The 27,715-nt window shown below is 39.3% G+C and overlaps 1 protein-coding gene across 3 annotated transcripts in view; it reads left to right on the forward strand.

Moving 5' to 3' along the window:
* The window catches only part of ULK4 (unc-51 like kinase 4), a 583,089-nt gene that overhangs the window by 441,283 nt on the left and 114,091 nt on the right, over positions 1-27,715 (forward strand). For all 3 annotated transcript variants that reach the window (XM_045436431.1, XM_045436432.1, XM_045436433.1), the window contains one exon: positions 20,194-20,379. In XM_045436431.1, coding sequence (XP_045292387.1) covers positions 20,194-20,379 — 186 coding nt within the window. The remainder of the gene's footprint in view (positions 1-20,193; positions 20,380-27,715) is intronic.

Genomic DNA, 27,715 nt, shown 5'->3' on the forward strand with positions numbered 1-27,715 from the left:
ATAAAAACCTTTTTTAGGGATAAATGTGTTCTCTTTTATTCTTTTTCCTTTGGGGTACATTCTCTACCTCAAGCCTGTATTATTTAGAGGTGAGCTCTTCGGAAAGGAATTCTTTTAGTGTAAAGAGGACTTCAGGTATTTGTCAGTGAACTGTAATTTTAACAGGCTTCTAAATGATATAATTCTGTAATACATTTTTGAATCTTATAACCAAAAAGTAACATTTCCAAGTAGCCCTTCACATTTCCTTTCCTTTCCTTTCCTTTCCTTTCCTTTCCTTTCCTTTCCTTTCCTTTCCTTTCCTTTCCTTTCCTTTCCTTTCCTTTCCTTTCCTTTCCTTTCCTTTCCTTTCCTTTCCTTTCACGTTTATTTATTTTTGAGAGACACAGAGAGAGTGCAAGCAGGGTAAGAACAGAGAGAGAGGGTAGACACAGAATCCGAAGCAGGTTCCAGGCTCTGAGCTGTCGGCCCAGAGCCCGCCACAGGGCTTGAACTCATGGACCACGAGATCATGACCTGAGCTGAAGTCGGACGCTTAACCAACTGAGCCACCCAGACACCCCTGCCCTTCACATTTTCTCCAGCCATTATATTTGGTTATAGCAAGTCTTGTATTTGCCTCATGTCAGTACCTAAGGGTCATTACAGAGGGTGCCCAGGAGATTTACCCTCTTTTAGATCTTAGGGGAAGGGAAGGCAGATGTATTCCAGATACTTATATTTATGTATCTGTGGATGTGCATAGTTGACACTGTTTCAGATATTTAAGTTACAAAAGGTGCCATAAGCACATTATAACACCTGAACAATATAGAAACGGTTAAAGTACGAAGAACTAAAGTCTCCACCTAAAGGAAAATGAAACTACCCCCACCCTGGCCCGTGTAGCCACTGTTTATGTTTGACACATATTCTTGCATTCTTTTCCAATCTTTTACAATCACATGCGCTTGTATCATTGATTTTGTTTCTTGTTTTGTTTTAGCTCTCATTCCTAAAAATAGGTTCATAGTATATGTAGATGTTTTGTAACTTTTTACTTATCTCAGTATTATGGGCATCTTTCCAAGTCAGTACTTTACTTATCAATCTCATTCTTTTTAATAATTGTATGGTATTTCATAGTATGAATGTATTACTCTCTCTCCACCTCAGTCGTCTCCCAATGGATGGCCATCCACATTGTTGTCACTTATTTGCTATTATAATCATCATACAGTACACATCTTTGTAAAATTTGAGGTGCTTCTGCATTTCCTTTAATTGGAAGCACCCAGAAGTGAGATGGGTAGGTGGAAAAGTGCTTTTAAATTTCAGTAAGTATTGGGGCGCCTGGGTGGCGCAGTCGGTTAAGCGTCCGACTTCAGCCAGGTCACGATCTCGCGGTCCATGAGTTCGAGCCCCGCGTCAGGCTCTGGGCTGATGGCTCAGAGCCTGGAGCCTGTTTCCGATTCTGTGTCTCCCTCTCTCTCTGCCCCTCCCCCATTCATGCTCTGTCTCTCTCTGTCCCAAAAATAAATAAACGTTGAAAAAAAAATTAAAAAAAAAATAAATTTCAGTAAGTATTAATTACCATGTAACTTCCCACATTTTTTAGCAGTTTATATTCAATTAAAGGCGTGGAAATGTACTAATTTTGCTACATCATCACCAGCATCACCTCTTCTGAGTGGCTTACTTTTAGCAGGTACGCTGTGTAGAAATTCAAAGATGTCAGTTTAAGTATCATCACCAGAACAAATACTGTTGGGTAGGATGACCAATCAGAGTTATTTATGTTTTATTTTATTTATTTATTTATTTTATTTATTTTTGAGACAGAGAGAGACAGAGCATGAACGGGGGAGGGGCAGAGAGAGGGAGACACAGAATCTGAAATAGGCTCCGGGCTCTGAGCAGTCAGCACAGAGCCCGACGTGGGGCTCGAACTCACGGACTGTGAGATCACGACCTGAGCCGAAGTCGGACGCTTAACCGACCAAGCCACCCAGGCGCTCCTGAGTTATCTATGTTTTACAAGTTAAACGTTGATCACAGGATACAATCACCCTTTTTTGTCTTCTATGTGTCTTACGAGACTTGTTTATTAGAAATGGTATTTTCAAGGGCTCCTTTATGATACAGAATATAACCTGCTCTTCGGCTAAAAGGAAAGAGGGACCATTTTTCTCTTTATATCCTGCTTAGATTTCTTTCACAAGCAGTTAGAAAGGTAAATACTAGAATTCCATTAATTACTTACCAAAAGAAAAAACTTTCAAGATTAAAAAAAGAGAGAGAGAGAAAACAGACAACTAGATTGTGGTAATGCAATATTATGCATCCACAAGGTTATTATTAAAATATTGCAAGTCTAGGTGGCTTTACATGTGAGTTCTAAATTTTCAAGGAATAGACAAGTTCTGTGCTGTTTAGTTTAGAGTACAGGAAAATATGGAAAGCTTTCTGATTCATTTTCAAAATATGAGAATCAGTTTAATGCCATAACCTACTTTAAAATAATACAGAACAGCTGTAAATCACTTTTATTTATGAATATAGCTAAGAAAATTAAAAAAGTAAATCAAATCTAGCAATATGTTAAAGGACCAATATAACTAAATAGGGTTTGATCCGGAAACTCCAGAAAGAAGCACTAGAAAGGCATAATTTAATGTTTTCAGAAATTGAAGGAGATTAAAAACATGGTCATAATACTAGAAAGAGTAACTAGCCATTTTCATTTTTTAAAACTCCATTTAAGATAGAGTGAAGCTTCTAAACATACTGAAAGTTATTTCCTAGAAATTAATAGTAAACATTAAAAAAACCAAACACTGAAGGTATTTTCATTCAAATTGGAAAAAGAGGAATACCTTCTACTACAAGTAATGGTCAGCAATGATGGATGAGAGGTGGGATATTGTAGATAATTCTGTGAGATAAAATAAATAAATATTGAGTCGAAAAAAGGATTATCACTTAAGTTGGTAAAATTTTTATACCTAGGAAAATACTGAAATAAAAAACCTGTTGGAACTCAAAAATGAAGTTCAGTAAGCTGGCGTATCATAACGTAATGCACAAAACCCAGCAGCTTTTCTTTCTGCTGACGTTAATCTGACAGAAATAGAAATGGGGGGGAATCCCTTTTACAGCAGTGACTAAAACCACCCCATAATAAAAGCCAAAAAGAAATATAACAAGAAAATGCAAGTCATGTGATAACTGTAGAACATTTTAAAAGACATAATGTGTGACTTAAATTCATGGAGAGGCGTGCTGGGTACCTAGTTGTGAGACTTAAAAATAGAGACTCTCCCAAAATCTTACACAAATTTAGTTTTTATCGGAATTCCATCCACATTTTTTTAGTTCATGGAAACGATCCTATGAAATAAATGTGAGATTTGCCATGAAAATCTTCACCAGGATGGCCTCTTTCCACCTGTTTTTTTTTTTTTTTTTTTTTCCTCCATACACTCACCTCCTGTCTCTCACAAGATGCCTTTGAAGGAAAAGTGCAGGGACTCAAAAAGGAGTAACTTCTAACAATGAAGAGAAGGGGGGGGGACATGGGAGTCAGTAGCAGGTAAGGATTTCAGTATATTTCTGGAGGACAGAAGGAAACCCGTAGAAGAATTAAACTGGGGCAGGAAAAACCTGGCTCCAAAACGCGCCAGCCTGGTGGGGGGCGTTGGTCTTCCCACCCAAACCCCACAGCACGTCTGGTTTTAGGGGAGGAGATGAAAATAGGGGCGTTTGACCAACAGCTCTGATTTGATCCTTCGTATGCCCTTCTCCAGCTTTCACATGCTGGAGACTAAGTAGGCTAGTATTTGCCCTCCAAAACGGTGCCAGGACTTTTCCCTAAAGAAGTGGAAGCTGAGAAGAAATTACCCAGGACCACCGAGAACAGCCTTCCTTAATTTTCTGACGGGCAGTGGCAGTGGAAGTGATGCTGTGCTCCCCGAAAGCAGAGCTTCCCCAGCTCCACACCCATGGTGGAGGGATGGTCTGCCACCCGAATCCGTACCTTTAGCCGTGACCTGCCCCCTGAGCCCCACACTTGAATACCCTGGGCCGCCACCGCCTGCAACCGCTCCATAGGAACGTCCCCGCCAGTAGTGGTTCCGGCCGCGAACGAGGACCCAACTGACGTTTTGTGGGCTCTGTGTCCTCTTGCTGTCCCCTGTGACTGCGTTGGCCTGGCTTCTTGCACTTGACTCCGGTCACGCCGTCTCGTTGCTCAGGGCCTTGTGGATCAGCGCGAGGCATTTGGACTGGATTCGGAATGCAGGGAGATGTCATCGGAGGCCCCAAGCAGAAGAATGATGTGAGGCGACTAAAGTTTAAACAACCGCTGTGGCTTCCGTGTGGGAAACCGACTGCAAGCAGCACAGAGGGCAGCGTGATGGAACATTTGCCTGCTTCCTGAGCGGCTATCTCGCACGTGTTTCTCTCATCCAGTGGTGATGAAATCTACCTGAATCCCTCTATGGTCTCTGCCAGTTTGCTGCTTCAGTGGAATCATTTAAATCTCCTATATTGACTGGTTATGGTTGCTTAAAATTTTTCTTAATGTGTATTTATTTTGAGGGAGGGAGAGAGAGAGAGCGAGCGAGCGAGCGAGAAGGAGACACAGAATCCGAAGCAGGCTCCGGGCTCCGAGCTGTCAGCACAGAGCCCGACGTGGGGCGTGAACCCACGAACTGCGAGATCATGACCTGAGCCGAAGTCAGTTGTTTAATCGACTGAGCCACCCAGGCACCCCCGAGTTATGGCTATTTACACAAGCGATGTTTCCCTACTCTGTAGTTATTGACAAGGAAAATGTGAAGTTTTGTTACAAAAGTCAGGATGGTGCAGGAGCCCCAGAAGACAAGACCCACTTGACCTCCCAATGACTTTAAACTTGTTTTTGGATCTTTTCTTTCTTTCTTTCTTTCTTTTTTTTTTTTTTTTTAAACCCTGGCACTCTGGTCTGTGATGTATAGACTTACAACTAAATCAATAATGGTAGTGACAGGTTTTTTTCCCTTTAAATTTTCACTTTAAAAGTATAATTTGCCAGGGGTCAATGAGACTAAAGAGTATCCTTACTTCTCAAGGGTAAGGGGGCAATGGCAGGACTGTGTGGGCAATAGTGTTTCCTTGGGCGATGTCATCTGCAATTACCACCATTTATCAGCTTGATGATATTTCCTGCTACCTCTTTAGCTGAATTTGGGCAGGAGTAATATATTAAAATGAAGAAGAACAGGGACTGATGGCCTAGTGTGAAACCTTGTTAAAGATGTTCTAACAATACAGAGGGAGTCTTTTCTCCAGGTGCTTTTAGACAGCACAAAAATAGAAAACATTGCATTATAAGTGGTTATTGTTTTTTTTTAGTTAATTTGTTCTGTGAAAATAAATATTCGCACATATTTTTGACAAAATAGTATGCCAGGCAGTATTTTTAAAATACAATATAAAATGAGAACAATTTTCAAAGGCATTATATTGTGTAGATCGAATAAAGGGAAGCACAACTGTAATTTTTAATTGTTTTAAAACAGTATTAAGCAGTCAAGTGTAAGTTTACTTTATTTCTGAATTATGCGTGTGTATATATGTATTTGTTACCTCTTCCATAAAGCATCTGAGTCGGCCAAGAAGAATGTGTGCAATAAATTCAGTGTTGACAGATAAAATACAAAATGCCAGATGGAAATACACCAAAAAAGATTCATTTTTGGGGTGCCTGGGTGGCTCAGTCAGTTAAATGTCTGACTCTTGATTTCAGCTAAGGTCATGATCTCACAGTTTGTGGGATCTAGCCAAGGGCACGGAGCCTGCTTGGGGTTCTCTCTTGCCCTCCCCCTCTACCCCTCCCCTGCTCACACACACACTCTCTCCCTCTGTCAAATAAATAAATAAACATTTTAAAAAATTCATTGTTCATCTGAAATTCAAACTTAATTGGGTGTGCTCTTTTTTGTTTGTTTTTAAGGCTGGCAATTCTAAATAAAGTGGAAAACATAAATAACAAAGATGAGATAGAGGGAAGTTTCTATACAAGTATGAAGTCTAACATAATTCCTCAAGTTGGGCCATGGTTTTGGCCTCGAGGATCCTGGTTGCCACACAGAAATGGAAATATAACTATTTATGAGATGTACGTTACTCAGAAAGTGGGACAGGTTGCAGGGGGTGGGTGGCGGGGACAGTTCTTTGAGGGGAGGAAACATTTTCTGTTCTTTGGGTCTGAAGAAACCCTTCTAAATGAGTCTCCTTTAAAGGGAGGGACACTTTCTGATGGGGGTAGGAGTGGGGATATCTACCTTTTACTAAACATTTTATGAGCTAGACAGTGTCTTTCAAAGAGAATTTTTTTATTTAGATGAGGTCCATTGTACCTTTCTTTTTTCCTTTTGTAAACTATGCCTTTGCAGTCATACCCAAGGTCGAGAAGGCTTCTCCCAGCTTTGTCTTCGAAGTTTTATAGTTTTAAGTCTTGTATTTAGGTCTATGAACCACTTTTTTTTTTTTTTTAAGAATGAAATGAGTTTCAGAGATTGCTGAGGACCTAGTTTTCTTTCATTGAGTGTGGATGCTCCCCAGTCATCCTGAGCCACCTTAGCACTAGAATTGACCTGTGTTGTCAACCATTTTGAGTTAATTTTGGTACAAGGTATTGAAGTTTATGTTTGGCATATTGTTTGACCATGTTGCCGTCGCACTTTTCTGAAAAATCAGTTGACTGTATTTGTGCAGGTCTATTTCTGGGTCTCTGACTTTTATGCCAATAGCGCTGTTCTATTTAGCTTTATAATAAGTCTTGCAAGCTGGTGATGTTACTCTTTGAACTTTTGTTCTTTTTCAAATTTGTTTTGGCCATCCTGTGTCCTTTGCATTTCCATGTGAAAGTGAGAATCAGCTTGTGAGTGTCTCCCCCCCCAAAAAAAACCCCACAAAAAAATATCCCGAAACCCCAAAACTATTGAAATTTTGAATGGGATTGCATTGACTGTAGACGAATTTGGAGAGAATGTCCATTTTAACAACGGTGAGTCTTCTGACTCATGAGCAAGGCATATCCTTCCCTTTGTTTTGGTCCTTTTTAATTTCTCTCAGCAATATTTTGTATTTTCCCATATACGAGTCTTTCATCCTTTATCACATTTATCCTTAGGTATTTCAATTTTTTAGGTGTTATTGTAGGTGGCGTCGGTTCATTCTAATTTTTGATTGTTGCTAACATAGAAAAATTTAGTTGATTTGTATGTTGCTCTTGAATCCTGTAACTGTGGTAAACTCATTAATGGGCTCAAGTAGTTTATTTGTAAATGCCACTGGATTTTCTACAGAGAGGATTATGCCTTCTGCCAATCAGGAGTTGTGGTCACTTCACAATCTGGATGCCCCGTTTTCGGGCCTGACTGCTCTGGCCAGCACCTCCCATTCACTGTTGAATGGAAGTGGTGAGAGCAGACATCCTGTCGTTGTCCGATCTCAGGGTGAAGCATGCCTTTTATCAGGTTGAGGAAGTTTCCTTCTATCTTAGTTGGCTGAAGTTTTGTTAGAAATAGATGTTGAATATTGATAAATATTCTTCCCATCGGGATGATCGTATGGCTTTTCTTTTTTACTAATTAATATGACGTCGTGGGTTGACTGTATCCCTCAAAAAAGATAAGATCAAGTTCTAACTCCCAGTACCTCCAAGCGTGACCTTCTATGGAAATAAGACCATTGCGGTTGTAATTTTTAAAGATGAGGTCATACTAGCATAGTTTGGGCTCCCTCATCAAATATGACTGCAGTGTTTATAGTAAGATGGCCACACGGAGCCGGGGGCACGTGTGAGAACACAGTGTGACGTGAGAGGCAGCAAGTGGGCATCTGCCACAAGCCAGGGAACATGTGGGGCCACCAGAAGCCGGTGGAGGCAAGAGAGGGTTCATCCCGGAGGCTTCTGGGGATCATGGCCCTGCCAACACATTGATTTTAGACTTCTAGCCTCTGAAACTGTGAGAGAATAAATCTTTGTTGTTTTAATCACCCACTTGGTAGTCCTTTATGATGACAGCCCTAGGAAATTAATACCGACGATATATTACTTGATCGATTGTTTGGAACATTAAACTGACCCTACATTCCTAGGATACACCCTATTTAGTCAGGGTGCGTTATCTTTATTGTTATTCCCTTAATATTTTGTGCAGTTTGACTTGCTATGGTTTTGTTCAGAATTTGTGCATCTGTGTTCATGAGGAAATTGTTTCGTATTTTACTTTTTACACTTTTTTTCTTTTTTTTGATTATAGTTGACATACAATATAAGTTTCAGGTGTACAACATTGTGATTCAACAACTAGAAACATGAAATAGGACAATAACAGTGGTTAACATCTGTCACCCTACAAAGTACAGTGTTATCAACTGTATTCTGTATGCTGTGTTTTTCAGCCCTGTGACTTAGTTATTTTATAACTGGAAGTTTGTGCCTCTTAATCCCCTCAACCTATTTCACCCATCCCCTTACCATCTCTCCCCTCTGACAACTACCAGTTCTCCGTTTTTAGGAGTCTGCTTCTTTTTTGTTGTTTTGTTGTTGTTTGTTCATTTTGTTTTTGAAATCATGATATTTGTCTTTCTCAGTATGACTCACTTCACGTAGCTTAATACCCTCTAGATCCATCCATGTTTTCTTCAATGGCAAGATTTTAATCCACTTTTATGACTGAGTAACGTACCATCGTGTATATGTCCCGCATCTTCTTTCTCCATTTATCCATTGATGGACACCCAGGTTGCTAAACTATCTTGGCTATCGTAAATAATACTGCAATAAATATAGGGGCGCACATATCTTTTAAAATTAGTGTTTTTATTTTTGGTAAATACCAAAACAGTGATATTACTGGATTGTATGGTATTTTTATTTTTAATTTTTTGAGGAATCTCAATGATGTTTTCATAGTGGCTGCGCTGATTTATATTCCCGCCAACAGTGCACAAGGGTTCCCTTTTCTCCACATTCTCACCAAAACTTATTTCTTATCTTTGTAATACTGGCCATTCTGACTGGTGTGAGTGGTATCTCATTGTGGTATTGATTTGTATTTCCCTGATGATTAGTGATGCTGAGCATCTTTTCATGTGTCTGTTGGCCATCTATGGATTTTCTTTGGAAAAAAAATCTATTCAGGTCCTCTGCCCATGTTTTAATTGAATTGTTTGTGTTTTTACTGTTGAGTTTTAGAAGTTCTTCATATGGGGCACCTGGGTGGCTCAGTCGGTTGGGCGTCTGACTTCGGCTCAGGTCATGATCTTACAGTCCGTGAGTTCGAGCCCCGCATTGAGCTCTGTGCTGACAGCTCAGAGCCTGGAGCCTGTTTCCGATTCGGTGTCTCCCTCTCTCTCTGAACCTCCCCTGTTCATGCTCTGTCTCTCTCTGTCTCAAAAATAAACATTAAAAAAAAATTTACAAGTTCTTCATATATTTTAGTTATTAATCCTTTGTCAAATATATCATTTGCATATAGCCTCCCCCGTTCAGTAACTTGCCTTTTTGTTGATGGTTTCTGTTACTGTGCAGAAGTTTTTAGTTTAATGTAGCCCTAATACTTTGTTGTTGTTTCCCTTGCCTGGAAGAGACACATTCAGAAAATACTGCTAAAGTCAATGTCTAAGAGTTTTCTTTCAGTTAAGAGTTTTAGGCTTTCAGGTCTCACATTTAGGTCTCCCATCCATTTTTTAAAAATTTTATTTATCTTTGAGAGTGAGACAGAGTGTGCGCGGGCGAGGGGGAGAGAGAGAGGGAGACACAGAATCCAGAGTCGGCTCCAGGCTCTGAGCCGTCAGCACAGAGCCTGATGCGGGGCTCGAACCCACAAACCATGAGATCGTGACCTGAGCCAAAGTTGAACGCTTAACTGACTGAACCATTTTAAGTTCATTTTTGTGCATGGTATAAAAGAATAGTCCATGTTCATTTTTTTGTACGTAGCTGTCCAGTTTCCCCACACCATTTATTAGACTCTTTTCCCCCATTGTATACTTCTGCCCCCTCTGTTTTGGATTAATTGACCGTATAAGCATGGGTTTATTTCTGGGCTCTCTGTCCTGTTCCTTTCACCTATGTGTCTGTTTTCGTACTGGTACCACACTGTTTTGATTACTATCGTTACGACATCAGGGAGCAGGATGCCCCTGGCTTCGCTCTTCGTTCTCAATATTCCTTTGGCTCTTCGGGGTCTTTATAATTCCACACAAATTTTATTTTTTTTTGTAAATTTTTTTTTTCAACGTTTATTTATTTTTGGGACAGAGAGAGACAGAGCATGAATGGGGGAGGGGCAGAGAGAGAGGGAGACACAGAATCGGAAACAGGCTCCAGGCTCTGAGCCATCAGCCCAGAGCCCGACGCGGGGCTCGAACTCACGGACCGCGAGATCGTGACCTGGCTGAAGTCGGACGCCCAACCGACTGCGCCACCCAGGCGCCCCAATTCCACACAAATTTTAGAGTCAGTCCAGTTCTGTGGAAAATACTGTCGGTATTTTGGTAGGGACTGCATTGAATCTGTAGATTGTTTTGTGTAGTGTGGAGCTTTCAACAATAATTCTTGTACCATTTTTTTTTCCCACCAGCAACGTGTGAGAGTTCCCGTTTCCCCACGTCCGCACCAACACTTGTCATTATCTGTGTTTTTAATTTATAGCCGTCCTAGTGTGTATGAAGTGGTATCTCATGGTGGTTTTGATGTGTATTTCCCTGATGACTAGTGGTGTTGAGCATCTTTTCCCGTGCTTATTGATGATCTATATACCTTTATGAAGGAATGTCTATTTTCTTTACCCCTTTAAAAAGAAGATTTTCGTCTTTCTCTGATTGAACTGTCAGAGTCTTTGTATATTTTGTATATACAAGTCCCTTGTCAGATCGTTAGATTTGGGGGGGCACTTTTCACTTTCTTGATGGTATTATTTGCAGCACAGCATTTTTTAATTTTGGTGAGATCCAATTTATGTCTTGCTTTTGTTGCCTGTGCCTTTGGTGTCAGACCTAGGAAGCAGTGCCTACCCCAGGGTCACAGAGATTTACTCTTATATTTTCTCCTGAAAGTTGTATATGTTTAGATATTTGATCCACTCTGAGATAGTTTTCATATACGGTGTGAGGTAGGGGTCCAACTTCATTCCTTTGCATGTGGATATTTAGTTTTCTTAGCATCTGTTGATAAGACTTTTTCCTCCATTGAATTATCTCAGCTCTCTGGCAGAAAACCAATTTACTATAAACATAAGGGTTTACTTCTGGGCTGTCAAAGCTTTTCCATTAATCTCTATGTATATTCTTATGCCACTTCCACATTAGATGAATTATTACAGCTTTTTAGCAAAATTTGAAACTGAGTAATGTGAACCCTCAGAATTTGTTCTTTTTAAAGATTTTTTTGGCCGTTCATGGTCCCTTGCATTTCCGTATGAATTGTAGGATTGGTTTATCAATTTCTGGCAAAAGAAAAAAAAAAGCCAGCTTCAGCTTTGCTTTCAATCTGTAGATCAATTAGGGACATGTTACTTCTGAGCAATATTGACTCCTGACCCTACAACATGGAATGTCTTTCTATTTATGCAGACTTTCCTTAACTTTTTTCAACAGTGTTTCATAGTTCTTGGTGTACAAATCATGTACTTCTTTTAACTTTAGTTCCAAAAAACTCTGTTCTTTTTGATGCTCTCATAAATGGAATTGTTTTCTTAATTGCCTTTTCAGATTCTACACACTAGCAGTGTGGATATAATGGATTTTTGGTTATTGATTTATATTCTACAGCCTTACTGAATTTGTTTATTCCAATAGTTCTTTGCTGAATTCCTCAGGATTTTCTGTGTATCGTGTCATCTGCAAATAGAGTTTTACTTTCTAAATGATTTTTATTTCTTTTCCCTGCCCAGTTCCCCTAGCTAGAACTTCCAATATAATGGTGAATAGAAATGGCGAGAACAGACATCTCTGTCTTGTTCATGATCTTAGAGGAAAGGAAGTCCCTTTTTACTTAAGTATGGTGTTAGCTGTAGATTTTTCCTAAATATCCTATGTCATTTTGAGAAAGTTCCCTTTTATTCCTAATCTGTTGAGCGTTTTTATTATTAAATAGGGTTTGATTTTGTCAGATGTCTATTCTGTGATTGTTGAGAGGATCGTGTAATTTTTGTCTTTTAACCTATTAGTGTTGCACATAACATTGACTTTCAAATGTTAAACTAGCCTTGCATTCCTAGGAGAAATTCTGCTAGGTCATGGTGTTTAATCCTTTTACTTTTTCTTATGTCTTTTTTTTTTTTTTTTCAGTTTTATTGAGATAAAATTGACATACCCAAATCATTTTTTTTGTTTTGTTTTGTTTTGTTTTTTTTAAATTAAGCCCTCTACCCAATCTGGGGTATGAACTCATGACTCCAAGATCAGGAGTCACGTGTTCTACCAACTGAGGTGGCCAGGCATCCCTGTAATCCTTTTAATACATTGCTGGATACAGTCTGCTAACATTTTGTGGAAGCTTTTTTCACCTCTATTCATGGGTTGTAGTTTGCTCTCTAGGAGAAGTATCTCTGTCTGGTTTTGGAATCCAGATAATACCAGCCACATAGAAGGAGTACAGAGGTGTCACTTTTTCCTTAGTGTTCTGGAAGTGTTGGTGTAGAACTGATATTACTTCTTTCTTGAATGTTTGGTAGGTTGACCAGTAAAGCCATTTGGGCCTGGAGTTTTCTTTGTCAGAAGATCCTTAACCATAAATTCATTTCATCTAATGGACAAATTGCTATCAAGATTATTTTGTCCTATGAGCTCTAGTTGCTTTGGATTTGTGAGATTTTTTTATTTATAATGTCCCCTCAACTTAAGGAATCTACTGGTATCCACTTCAGTTGCCCTCCCTGTGCTTAGGCCTGGAAACCTCTCAGGTCTCTAACCTGTGACAAGAGTGGAGCTCCCCTCACTTGTTTTCCATCCTTTGGGCATCACTTTCCTGCTTTGTCTGATGTCTTGTGTCTTAAAAACCATTGTTTCATGTATCTGTCTTCTAGTCTGTTATTGTAGGCAGTCGGGTATATCCTTTCCCTGTTACTCTAGGAAAGATGAGAGGATTTGTATATTTTCAATCTTTGTGTGTGGGGGGGCACCGAAAATACCCCACAAACATTATGAGATTTACAATTATCCAAGAAAGAAGCCATCTTGAAAATGTTGCTTATAAACAGTCTCCAGTTACTTGAACAATGAAGCAAAATTAGCTGGAAAATGAAGAAACGTTAAAGTGGATTGAAATAGAAGTCTGAACACCTGTGCCTATCTCACCAACTACGCACAATCTATAAAAAGAGAGAAAAGATTAAATATATCTTAAAATTTGGGGAGAAAAGAAAGAGATGCTGTTAATGGAAAAGAAATCTTGTGCAATTACTAGATGATAGAAAGCAGATGGGAATGAATTGAAATAGTTAAGAAACCTATTACCCACAACGTACATAGGAGAAAACTAACCAGAAGGTAGGAACAGATGCAGAAGATCTATAAACTCAGAGTGAGGTGAAAAACTGATAGAGGCCCTAAGGCATTTCCCAGGCTAATTGAAGATTAACATTTAGAACAGGAAGACCAATCAGTCTCCCCACCTCATCCATTTTGCTCTGCTTTATTCCAGCATAATAAGTCAAGAACTGCCCTATAAAGAGGATGAACTGTCTATCTGAGGTGATTTCTACTATGGGGTTAGGGCCTAGGAAGAAGCATTGTAGAATTCGAGGAAACCATAGAACACAGACAGGGGAAGCCAGTTGAAGAAACAGATATACACAAATGCAGAGGAAATCCATACCATCTGCCTGTAATAATCTGCCCGGTCTTTCATTCATAAAATAGAAAACCAAAGACTGCTAGACATTTGGGGAAGCGTAACAGCGAGGAGCAGAAAAAACAAGGTGAATAAACAGCACAGAAGGAACAAAGTTGATAGGAAGTGTTATGATGAGTTGTGTCCCCCACAAAAATAATATGATGAAGTCCCAATTCTTGGTACCCGAGAATTTGCCTTATTTGGAAATAGTGTTGTTCCAGATATAATTAGCTAAGATAAGGTCATTCTCAAGTGGACTGGGCCCTAATCCAATATGGCTGGTGTCCTTTTAAGAAGACAACTATGTGAAGACAGACACGCTGGGAGAGTGTCACATGATGACAAAGGCAGAGATTGGAATTATGTAGCTACAAGTGAAGGAATACCAGTGATCGCCAGAAGGTGTGAAGAAGCAAGGGTACATTCTGCTAGAGGTTTCAGAGTGAGCATGGCCCTGACCTTTGCTTTCAGACCTCTAGCTTCCAGAACTGTGAGACAACAAATTTCCATTGTTTATGCCACCTGTTTGTGGTACTTTGTTATGGTCCCTTAGGAAACTACTACTGGGAATTGAAGTTCTCTTTTACTCCCGTAAAATGAATGTTAAAGTAACCCACAAAAAGGTTTTTAAAAAGAAGCAAATCAAGAATAACAAGAAATAAGAAATATACAGAAGACAAATAATAAAATCACATATTACACTTAAACCCTAATATCTTAATATTTACCTTAAATATAAATGGTCTAAGTGCACCAATTAAAAGACAAAGAGAGCTAGAATGCATAAGAAAACATAATCTGACAATATGTTGCCTATAAAAAACTCACTTCAAATAGAGGCAGGTTAGAAGTAAAAGTTTGAGAAGTATGTACCATGCAAATATTAATTTAAAAAAAGCAGGACTGGCTGTCTTAATATCAGATAAAGTAGACTTCTGAGTAAGAAAAATTACTAGAAGGACGCCTGGGTGGCTCAATTGGTTAAGCATCTGACTTGATTTTGGTCCAGGCCATGATCTCATGGCTGTGGGATCAAGCCCCGCATCAGACTCCGTGCTGAAGTGGAGCCTGCTTGGAATTCTCTCTCTTCCCTTCTCTCTCTCTCTACCTCTCCCCCATTTGAGCTCTCTCTCTCTTTCAAAGTAAATAAACAAACAAACAAACAAACATTTTATTTATTTATTTTTTTTCATTTTTTTTTCAACGTTTATTTATTTTTTGGGACAGAGAGAGACACAGCATGAACGGGGGAAGGGCAGAGAGAGAGGGAGACACAGAATTGGAAACAGGCTCCAGGCTCTGAGCCATCAGCCCAGAGCCTGACGCGGGGCTCGAACTCACGGACCGCGAGATCGTGACCTGGCTGAAGTCGGACGCTTAACCGACTGCGCCACCCAGGCGCCCCCAGACAAACATTTTAAAAAAGAAAAATTACTAGAGACAGGGATATTGCATGATGATAAAAAGAGCAATCCCACTGAGGTGATAACCATTTTAAATGTGTATAAAATAAGACCTCAAAATACATGAAGCAGAAAAATAATAGAGTTTAAGATAATAAAAGAATACATAGATTCAAGACTGTAGTGGATTTCAAAACTCCAGTCTCCAGCAATTAATGGAGGAACTAGACAGAAAATCATCAAGAATACAGAAAAATGGAACAACACAATCAACCAGCAGGATATGATTGGCACATATAGAACACCCTACCGAACAACAGCAGAATACATCGTTTTTATAAGTACCCATGGAACACTCACAGACCCTGGGCCATAAAATAAACCTAAACAAATGTAAAATAAATTAAGCTAATACAGAATGGGTTCTCTGGCCACAGTGTAATCAAACTAGAAGTCCATAATTAAAAGACCATAGGAAAATTTCCAACACTTGAAAAGAAAATACACTTTAAATAATTCATGGGTCTAAAAGGAGGTTGCAAGGGAAATTTTTTAAATGCATAGAACTGAATGAAAAAGAAAAGCTTTCAAAGTATGTAGGATGCAGCTAAAGCCCCACTGAGAGGAAAATTTATAGTAACAAAAGCTTACATTAGAAAAGGAGAAAGATCTTAAGTCAACAATCTGAGTTTCTACCTCCAGAAACTAGGAAAAGAACAGCATAATGAACTGAAAGCAAGCAAAAAGGAAGAAATAATAAGGATTAAACCAGAAAGTAGTGAAGTTAAAAACAGGAAAACAATACAAAAAAAAAAAAAATCAATGAAACAAAAACCTGACACTTAAAAAAAATCAACAAAATTGAAAAATCTTTAGCAAACTGACAAAAATTTAAAAAAGACAAAATTACCTATATGAGGAATGAAACAGGAAATGTTAGTATAGATCCGCAGCCATTAAAAGGATAATAGCAGAATATTCTGAATAATTTTATGCTCATAAATTCAATAACTAGAAGAAATGGACAGATTCTCTAAAATGTACTGAAACTTAACTAAGATAAACACCTTAATAGTCCTATAATCACTAAAGAAATTGAATTTGTAATTTAAAACTTCGTAAAAAGCAATCTCCTGGCCTAGATGATTTCACTGGAGAATTCTATCAAACATTTAAAGAATTTTTAATCCCAATTTTAAGAGGAGTTTTACGAAGATTATATTACCTTGACACTAAACTAAAAAAAAAAAAAAAAAACAAAAAAAAAAAACTACAAAAACAAAATGAAACCATAAAAACAAAAAATAACCCAAACTTATATCTCTTTTAATCTTAGGTATAACCATTTTCAACAAAATATTAGCAAACTGGATGTACCAATTTATAAAAAGAATTAATACTGTGACCAAGCAAGATTTATTGCATTTACAAAGGTTATTCCATGTTCAGAAATCAGTGTATTCTACCATATATAAACAAGCTAAAGAAGAAATATCACATGATCATATCAATTATTACAAAAAAAAGGTATTTGGCAAAATCCAGTACCCATCATCAAAGTTCCCATCAAACTAGAATTGGAGGGGGAACTTCCTCAACCTACAGCTATCATCATACTTAATGGTGAAAGATGGAATCCTTTTTCCCTACAATTGATAACAAAGCAAGGGTGTCAGTCTGCTCCCCCCATTTTTATTCACCATAGTGCTGGAAGTTCTAGCCAGTGCACTAAGACAAGAAAAATAAATAAATAAAAGCATACTGTTGGGAAGGGAAGAGCTAAACCTATCCTATTTGCACGTGACACAATGTAGAAAATTCAAAGGGATCTATAAAAACGCTCTTAGAATTAATAAGTGAGTTCAGCAAGGTTGTAGAATCCAAGATCAACAAACAAAATTCAGTTGTATTTCTATACTGGCAATGAGCATGTGGAAATATTAAAATCACTATTTATAGTTTGCAAAAAAAAAATTAAATGCTGACATATAAATATGACAAAACATGTATATCCTCAACATTACAAAATTGTTGTGAAAGAAATCAAAGAAGACATGCATGAATGGGGAGATACCACATATACCTGCATTGGAAGACTCAACAGACTAAAAATGTCAATTCTCCCTCATTTTTTGGAGCATTTTAAGGCAATTCCTGCTAAAATTGCAATGAAGTTTTTAATAAATAGACAAGCCTATTCTAAAATTTATATAGAAAAACATGGGGTGCCTGGGTGGCCATTCATCCAGGTCGAGTGTCCAACTCTTGGTTTTGTCTCAGGTCATGATCTCATGGTTCATCAGTTCAAGCCCCACATCGGGCTCCACACTGACAGTGGGGAGGCTGTTCAGGGTTCTCTCTCTCTCTCCTTCTCTGCTCCTCCCCTGCTTTCTTTCTTTCTCTCTCTCTCTCTCTCTCTCTCTGTCACTCTCTCTCTCTCTCTCTCTCTCTCTCTCAAAATTAAAAAAATAAGTAAAATGTGTATAGAAAAACAATAGGCCGTAGGATAGCAAAAATAATTTGAAAAAAAAATTGGAGTTAGAGAAAACACTCTACCTGGTGTTGATGTATTATTTAGCTACAGTAACAAGACAGTGTGTTATTGGGGGAGAGATAGACACCTAGATCAATGGAACAGTATAAAGAACTCAGAGATAAGCTCACACAAATATGCCCAGCTGACTTTTTAACAAAAGATGTGAAAACAATTCAATGGAGGAACAAATCTTTAAGAACGATGCTGGAGCAGTTGTACAGTTGGTGGCAACAATGAATGCATGCATGCATGAATGAATGAATGAATGGAAGAACCTCTACCTAAACCTCATAGTTTATGCAAAAAAATAATTTAAATGTAGATTTCAAAACTTTCAGGAGAAAATCTTCAGGACTGAGGGCTAGGCAAAGAGTTTTTCAAGTAATTGACACCAAAAGCACAATCCCAATGAAATAAAACCACAAGTTGGAGGAATCAAAATTAAAATTTTCTTTCTGCAAATGAGTGAAGTGCATGAAAAGACAAGCTACAAACTGGGAAATTGGTTGAAATATGTATGAAATCTCTCTGTATTTTTTCTTACAGCTGCATATGAACCTACAAATATCTCAAAATAAAGGATTAATTCCCATGCAAAAGAATAAAGTTGAACCCCTGATAACACCATACACCAAATTCACTCAAAATGGACCAAAGACCTAAATGTAAAAGTTAAAACTATAATATTCTTACAAGAATAAATGTAAGAGCTACAACTATAAAAATTCTTAGATGCATTTCTCAGGACATTGGAATAAGTAATGGTTTCTTAGGTATGATACCAAAATCACAAAGAATAAAAAAATAGATGAATTTGGATTCATCAAAATTTAAAAAAATATTTTGTGCTCTAAAGGATACTATCAAGAAGATGAAAAGACAACCCACAGAATAGGAAAAACATTGTTTAATCTAAAGGAGTTGTATTTAAAATATATATACTTAGTCTCTATCATAAAATGTCAGATCCCATGTCAAAGATGGGAAAAGGATCTGAACAGATGTTTCTCCAGAGAAGATGTACAAATGGCCAATAAGCACATGAAAAGATGCTCCACATCATTAGTCATTAAGGAAGTACAAGTGAAAACCGCAATGGGTTACCACTCTACACCTACTGGGAAGGCTGATATTAAAAATACAGATAATAGCAAGTGTTGGTGAGGACATAGAGAAACTGGAACCCTCCTGCATTGCTGGTGCTCATGGCAGCTTCAGAAAACAGTCTGGAAGTTCCCCGAAAGGTTTAAACATGGAGTTCTCCTGTGACCCCGCAATCACTTCTAGGTATTCACCCAAGAGAAATGAAAACCCTGTGTCTGCGTAAAAACTTACACACAAATGTTCACAACAGTATTCTTCATAACAGCCAGAAAGTGAAAACAACTCAAATGTCCATCAGCTGATGAATGGATAAACAAAATGGGGTACATCCACGCAACAGGATATTTTTATAAATAAAAAGAAATGCAATTCTGATACATGTTGCAGCAGGGATGAATCTTGAAAACATTACAGTAGGTGAGAGAAGCCAGTCACAAAGGATCACATTCTGTGCGATTTCATGTATCTGAAATGTTCAGAGGAGATAAATCCGGAGAGACAGAAAGCGGATTAGCACTGGGCAGGGGCACTGGGCAGTGGGGAGGGGGAGAGGAGGGCAGGGTGACTGCCACATGGTATGGGGTTTATTTTGGGGGTAATGGAAAAATTCTAAAGTTGACTATGGTGATGGTTGGACAATATACTAAAAATCCCTGAATTGTACATGTTAAATAAACTACACGGCCCAGGAATTATATCTCAAGCTCTCACAAATAAAATAAAACTTTAAAAATGAAGAGGTTATACTTCTTTGGAGTCTGATTGTTATTTCATATTATGCCTTTCAATGCATAACAGAAACAGTGCTTTCTGTCCCACCTGTTCAGTCAATAATTCAGACACGGACAAATTCAGAATGTTCCTAAATATCTTCTAGGAAGTAGATTTTTCCTAAACAAGTTGGTAACAAACAAGAATGTGTGGGCAGTGCTTCTGAAAACCCAAGCTGTCTCCATTTCTGCAGACACACAACACTGTATGTATATATTCACATATTAGGAATGCATTTAAATTTTTGTTGGTCCTCTGCTTGTTACTGGCGGTCTTTATTACGGTTTAAAGAGAGGACCGTGAGACTTTCTTCTCATTTGGTGCTATTAGCCTTGAGTTACTGTATGCATTTTGAAAAAGATACTAAAAAAAAAAGACATTCAATTAGTCAATCTGTACACTCACTCAGACTGATGTTCTCCCAATGAAGCCAGATTTTCCTGTGTTTCTTGAGGAATACCAACTGACTTTGATTAACTGACAGAGTCCTGTTGGTTAATTTGCAGCTTCCAAGTGAGGATCCTGAAATTTTTGAAGTTTCATCCAAGTGTCTGTCTATGCTGGTTCAGCTGTATGGAGGGGAAAACCCAGACAGCCTGTGTCCTGAAAATGCAGAGAACTTTGCTGATGTACTGACGTCTAAGGAGGACCCAAAAGAGCGGAAGCTTCTATTGAAGATTCTCCGAAGAATGGTGAGTCCACACAGAAACTGGGGCCGGGGTTGATGGCTGCAGTGGCGTCTGATGGAAGACAGTGGTCATTTTCCTGGACCTGATGTCACTAAAAGAATTCCCACTTACCTTTCTCTGCGGTCACCTCTTGTCAACGTTGATCACATTCTGCCTGTCTATCTTGCATACGTATATATATTGTTTTCTGAACTATTGATAAGAATGAGTTAGAGACGTTGTGGCTTCTCCCCCCTTAAGGCATTAAATACACATTTTCTAACAAAATGAATGTTCTTTTAACCACGGTACTCAAAATCAAGAAATTTAACATTGATACAGTTCTTTTACTGTTGTACTGTCCATATTCCAATTCTTGTCAGTTGCCCCAATAATGCCTTTTATATAGCTTTTTTTTTTTTTTTTTCCTGGCGTAAGATCCAGTCCAGGATCACATATGTCGGTAGACATTTGTCTCTAATCTGGAATAGACCTGCAGCCTTTCTTTACTTTCCATGACATTTTTTTAAGTTTATTTTTTTATTTTGAGAGAGAGAGAGAGAAAGTGCAAGATGGGGAGAGGCAGAGATAAAGGGAGAGAGAGAGAATCCAAAGCAGGCTCTGCACTGTCAGCGTGGAGCCCGATGTGGGACTTGAACCCATGAACCATGAGATCATGACCTGAGCGAAAAATCACAAGCTGGATGCTTAACCAACGGAGCCACCCGGGGGCCCCTGTGTGACATTTTTGAAGAGTATAGGCTGGGCATTTTGTAGACTCTTATCCAGTTTGGGTCTGTGTGATGTTTTCTGATGATTAGATTCAGGAAAACCCCAGAAGGGTTATCGTGCCTTTCTCATTTCCCCCCATCTCAAGGCTCATGATCTCTATTTGCCCCTTCACTGGTGATGCTGATTTTGGTCACTGGGTTTCGTCAGTGGTAGCCATTATTTTTAACGTAAAGGTTTAAGATGGGGATTTTCTAACATCCAGCATTTCTAACTCCTGGTATTCTATCTACCTAAAGGAAAAATTTCCCTTTTGCCCCATTTGTTTTGTTTTCTATTTTACAAATGTAGATGGCTGATGTTTGTTTGAAAATACTTTTGACGACTGACTCCTTTTCTTTTTACGGTAAATATTCGGCTGGTTGGGAAAGCCATTATATATAGTAGCTGTTGTTGAAATTAAGGATGGAGTGGAGGCCTTCTTCATCTGTGTCATGTTCTGGCTTGTCAGTCTGTGTTCACCTCTAGACCCACTTATCTTGAGGGGTCCATTGGGAGCGAAGTCTGTGGATGCTACAGAGACTTAGGTTCAAGACAACTTCTGTGCCAATTCGATAGACAGCTGTAGTGAATGACCCAGCCGAATCTGCAGGGCAGGTTATGGGTGACAGAGTAGAAGGGAGATAGACATTTACCCTAAGATTATTTCTTTACCGTTTCCGACACAGCCCGTTAGATTCCGTCTGTGGAAGAAAAGTGGAATCTGAGTGACTTTGACCATGTATGTGAAAACAGAAGTCATTTCTGGTGCTGTTCTTGCTTTTTCTTTTTGAATTGTGGTAAATATATGTAATACATATGTATCTATAAAACATAAAATTCACCATCTCAACCAGTTCGGTTGCACCGTTCAGTGGTGTAATGTGCATCCCAGCTTCTGTCTCTGTCTATTCCAGGTCCCTTATATGATACGAGCAAATTCCTACAGTGTTTGCCCTTTGATGTCTGGCTCATTTCACTTCGTGTGTAATGTCCTCAAGGTTCGTCCATGTTGTAGCCTGCGTCAGAATTTCCTTCCTTTTTAAAGCTGAGTAATATTCTGTTTTGTATATAGACCCCATTTTGTTTATCTTTTCATCTGTTGATGGACATGTGGGTTGTTTCCACCTTTTCTGCCCCATTTATTTCTTGCCTTTTTCTATTATCAAGGTAGACTCATGGGTTTTTCTTTCATTCAGTTTGTTGTAATCTGCTTCCTATGATCTGGCCAGTGGGAACCTCTTCTGGATGTCAGCTGTGCCTTTCGACAGGCCCCCATCATTTTTTTGAGCACGTTCATCTTTTTTTTTTTTGTAGTAACGTATGTATTTTTTTTTTTAATTGAAGCATCGATGGACAATGTTATTACTTTCAGGCGTGCAGCACAGTGAGTGACTCAACAATTCTCCGCATCACACATGGTTCACCAGGATAAGTGTAGTTATCTGTCACCATACAAAGTTATTATAGTATTATTGGCTATATTCCCTGTGCTGTACTTTTCATTTCTGTGACGTATTTTATTTATTTATTTATTTGATTTTTTTATTTTTATTTTTATTTTTTTGCAACGTATCCACTTCATTTCTGGTGCAGAGAAAGACAGACGTATTTATTTTATAAATGGAAGTTGGTACGTCTTGATTATCTTTGCCTATCGCGCCCATCCACCATCCCCTTCCCTCAGGCAACCACCGGGTTGTTCCCTGTGTTGATGAGTCTGTTTCTGTTTTTGTTTGCTTTGTGTCATAGATTCCACATATAAGTAAAATCATGCGGTATTCTTCTTTCTCTATCTGACTTACTTTGCTTAACATAATACTCTCTAGGTCCATCCATGCTGTTGTAAATGGCAAGATTTCATTCTTTTTTATGGTGGAATAATATTCCATTATGTGTATATATTATATATATTTCATTGTAGATATATACAGTGTATATACATGTACATGCACACACGAAGACACATGCACAGGCATACACACACACATACACACACACACACACACATTTCTTCTTTACCTATTCATCTATCAGTGGATACTTAGGTTGCTTCCGTATCTTGGCTATTATAAATAATGCTGCAGTAAACATAGGGGTGCATGTATCTTTTTCAAATAAGTGTTTTCATTTTCTTTGGTTAAATACCCAGCAGTGGAATTACCTGGAATTACCTTCCCCAGGAATTACCAGACCTCTACACTGTTTTCCATAGTGGCTGCACCAATTTACATCCACACCAGTAGAGCACAAGCGTTTCCTTTTCTCTTCATCCTCACCAAAACTTGTTATTTTCTTTTTGATTCTAGCCGTTGTGACAGATGTGAGATGATCTTTCATTGTGGTTTGACTTGCATTTTCCTGCCGATTAGTGATGTAGAGCATCTTTTCATATGTCTATTGGCCATCTGTATGCCTTCCTTGGGAAAATGTCCGTTCAGGTCCTTTGCCCATTTTTTAATCAAATTGTTTGGGTTGTATGAGGTCTTTATGTATTTTGGTTATTAACCTCTTATGGAATATATCATTTCCAAATATCTTCTGTCTTTTGGTAGATTCCCTTTATGTTTTTTGTTGATTGTTTCCTTTGCTGCGCAGAAGCTTTTTAGTTTGATGTAGTCCTTTATTTTTGCTTTTGTTTCCCTTGCCTGAGGAGACATATCTAGAAAAAGATTTCCATGGCTGATGTCAGAGACATTATTACCTGTGCTCTCTTCTAAGATTTTAATGGTTTCAGGTCTCACATGTAGGTCTATGATCCATTTTGAGTTTATTTCTGTGTGTGAAGATACCATTGTATCTTCATCGTGTTATAGTGTCTGACCCGTAAAGGATTCTCAGCAGATGTTTATAGTTCTGTACTCGTCCCTGTGTTAAGAACTTTTGGTACATTGTCTCATTTAACAGAAGCCCTAGAAACCAGCCCCAGGGATCAGTCCCGTTTTACAGGTTAAAAACTAAGACTCAGAGAACTTGAGTAATAATGTCCCCATGGCCACCAACTAGGAGATGGCCGAGCTCCCATCAGCCCCAGTTGGATTGCTCCTCGCCCCTGCCCTTTCCAAGCCTCCCTGCCGCTGCTCTGCCCAGTACTGACATGGACTCTGTGGGCGTTCATCAAGCTGACTTTGACCAAATTTTGATCTAGAAAGCACCTGAGAGATTTATGCTTTCATTCCTAGAACAATAAGTAATAAAATTCTTCCTACGTGCAAGCAGGGCACCGAGGATACTAAGATAGTAAAACATTTTCCGGCTCCCTATTCTCAAGGGTCTCTAACTAGAGAGATAGAAAAACACCCAGCTTCATTGCAATGCAGTCAGCGCTGCAGTGGAGAGGGCAGCAAAGTTCCACAGGGACCATCCCTTTAGGGATGAAGTTGGCAAGGACATGATGTTCGAGCTGAATGTAGAGGAAAGAAAGAGGCGCATCCTGAGCACAGAATCTGAAATTTATGAAGTTAGAATGGGAGACATAAGAAAAGGGCCAGGAAAGACCAGACAGTTCCAGGAGCAATTTTAGTAGAATTTGGAGTTTGGACACTATTTTTTGGAAGTAGGAAATTCTGGCCTCTGAAACAAAAGGGCACTGGCAGCATCTAATTGAATTACAGTGATCTGAACTGGGAAATAAAGCTTCATCATAGTAGCTGGCATATAATAGATATTTAATAAGTAAGTATCCACTGAGCCGAGTAAAAAAATGTCTATAAAATCTCTGCTTTTGTTATTGGCAGATTTTAGCTTTTGCTGTTCAGTGTGTATTGTGAGCTCATTTTAGTGCTTTATAGGTGCATGGGTCAGACTGAGAGGGACCTCAGCAGGCATTTAGTTAGCCCAAAGTCTGATGTTCCAGTCTCCTCCATGGTATCCCTGCCAAGTTTCTGAGGAGTGGATGAGGTTGTATAGACGGATGCGTAGAGAACAAGAACTCAAAAGATAGAGGATTGTAAGCAAAGATTCCTTGTGGCTTTATGGAGGCCGGTGTCTCAGGCTCACCTCAGCTCACAGTACTAAAGGAACCAGATTTGACAGAGAAGCAGGGATCATTCTAGGCTTACTACCTGGTGTCAGTATTTGGATTAAGGAGGCCTGACTGGTGTAGCCTCCTGACTGTAAGAAGTTAAGAGGGAAAAGAAGCTCCCTAGGACCTTCCTCCAAGGATATTCACTAAGGCACACTCCCTCCTTTCCTCCAAGGATATTCACTAAGGCACACTCCCTCCTTTCCTCCAAGGATATTCACTAAGGCACACTCCCTCCTTTCCTCCAAGGATATTCACTAAGGCACACTCCCTCCTTTCCTCCAAGGATATTCACTAAGGCACACTCCCTCCCTTCCCTGTGCCGTGGGGCTACCACGGCATGACAGAGGAGTGCCCTCTCTTCCCTGAAGCCAAGTGAGCTTGCTGGTTTCATCCGGAGAGGGTGGCCTCCAAAATACATGTGGCCGCATCGTTCACAAGACCAGGGAAGGAGCATGTCTGCGACCAGTAAACCACGGTCCTCAGAGAGCTGTCCTGGGGAATAATGTGCCACTTTCTTCCCAGTGAGTCACACAAAAGGCCTGAATTCTTGAAATATCTGTTTATGGTCCCAAGCCTGTGACAATTACTTCCTAAAACCACAATTTTCAGTAACCCATTCAAGATAGAGAATGTTTAATTCGTGCTAATGGAGTTGGGATATGTTCTGCCCCTGGGGTGCTCTTCCTTATTTAGGCTGTATTTAGAACATCCAGAAGATGTTGAATAAACCTAAGAATTTAATTATCTATTGCAATTTACCAGAAAGTTGGGAGGCGTTGTAATTCTACTTTGTGTTTTAGCTTTAAAAATAGGATGGACTCCTTCAAGCCACTCCCATGTTTACCTATCCCTTAAACGTGGTATCAATGGGAGTTTTCCCAGGGTAATGATTATAGATTAGCGACTTGTCTCTTAATTAAAGCTAGCTTATTTCAACACCCAAAATATTGACTACTCATAAACTGCCACAGACTTGTTCTATAAAACTGGCTTCAGGGTAGACTGTTGACTACTTTATGAAAGCAGAGAAGTGATCCGTTGGAGGGTGATTGAGACCTGCTTGATGTATCTGACTCCTGTCACCTGCCTACCTGTCTACCTGGTGTGGCAGAGGTGACAGGAGTGCAACTTGGGAGTGCTCTACGAAGATGCTTAAAGATTATTACAAATATCTATGTCTTGGAGCCCCTTTTACCCTATAGCTTTCAGAAAACCTCCCTATGCTATCATTTTCCTTCCAGAGTCTCATGCACGTCCCCTGGTCCTTTCGTTCCGCCCTGAGAAGAGAGCTGCTCTGTCACCAAAAATCAGCGTGACCGCATTTCTTCATGTGCAGAGGCGTTAAGGCTTCGAGGAGAGCACGTAGGAAACTGGAAATTCTGCAGCCATTCTTTTTCTATTGTAGGACTAGGATGAGCTGCAGATTTAGGATCAGAAAGGGCCTCATTTTTTTTTTAAGTTTATTTATTTATTTTGAGAGAGAGAGAAACAGACAGTGGGGGAAGGGGAAGAGAGAGAGAGAGAGAGAGAGAGAGAGAGTGAGTCCCAAGCTAATAGCGCAGAGCTGGATGAGGGGCTCGAACTCAAAAACTGCGAAATCATGACCTGAGCCAAAACCAAGCAAGAGTCAGTTGCTCAACCAACTGAGCCACCCAGGTGCCCCAAAGAGGGACCTCATTTCTATTAGAAAAGTAAAGAAATGCTTCTTGAGGTATAACAAAAAGGCAAAATGATTCCTGTCTCCCTCCTAGCTTATTTTTCTCATGATAAGATCTTCTGTTCTTGCTTTATTTTCTTTAAGGAAAAAGGGAGATTGGTGTGAAACCAGTGAAATTTTCAAGAGAAACACAATGCACCCAAATGAGTAGAAAGTAAATGTAATCATTTTTTTTGTGAAATCTGGTCACTTAAAAAGGTTGTTCTGAAACTCTGAGAGAGGCTCTTCCAAGGGGGATCTTTCTCTGAATTCACACACATCCATTTGTAGTCACACTGGATAAAGCATTCTCCACCAATGATTGCCATATGGTTGCACAGTAATTGGGAACTCTATGAATGACTGAATTTTCTGTTTCCAACAAAGAAAAGAAATATCTTGCCTGGAATTTTTTTAAGTCTATTTATTTATTTTTGAGGTGGGGAGGAGTTGAGAGACAGAGAGAGAGAATCCCAAGCAGACTCTGCACTGTCTCTGTGGAGCCCAACATGGGTCTCGAACTCACAAACCTTGAGGTCACGACCTGAGCCGAAATCAAGAGTCGACATTTAACCGACTGAGCTACCCAGGCACCACACCTAGGTTTTTTACCTAATTCCCTGAGGAAGCCTTTCTGAACTTTTAAGAAAGACGGACCCAGGAAGCAAGTGGCCAGTGGAATAGAGTCCTCGATAGCCAGTCCCCCTCAGGGTGGAGACATCTGTCTTGCTGAGGGGACATGTGGCTCTTTGCCATAGATTTCTTCAGGATGTGCACGTAAGACAGAAAGCTTCCTTAAAATCCACTTTGAACACGACTCGTCTTCTCCCACATTTCCTACATGCGCCTGCTTCCCCCTTCCCCTCCCA

This window comes from Leopardus geoffroyi, chromosome C2 (genome assembly GCF_018350155.1).
Source record: "Leopardus geoffroyi isolate Oge1 chromosome C2, O.geoffroyi_Oge1_pat1.0, whole genome shotgun sequence".
Lineage (NCBI taxonomy): Eukaryota > Metazoa > Chordata > Mammalia > Carnivora > Felidae > Leopardus > Leopardus geoffroyi.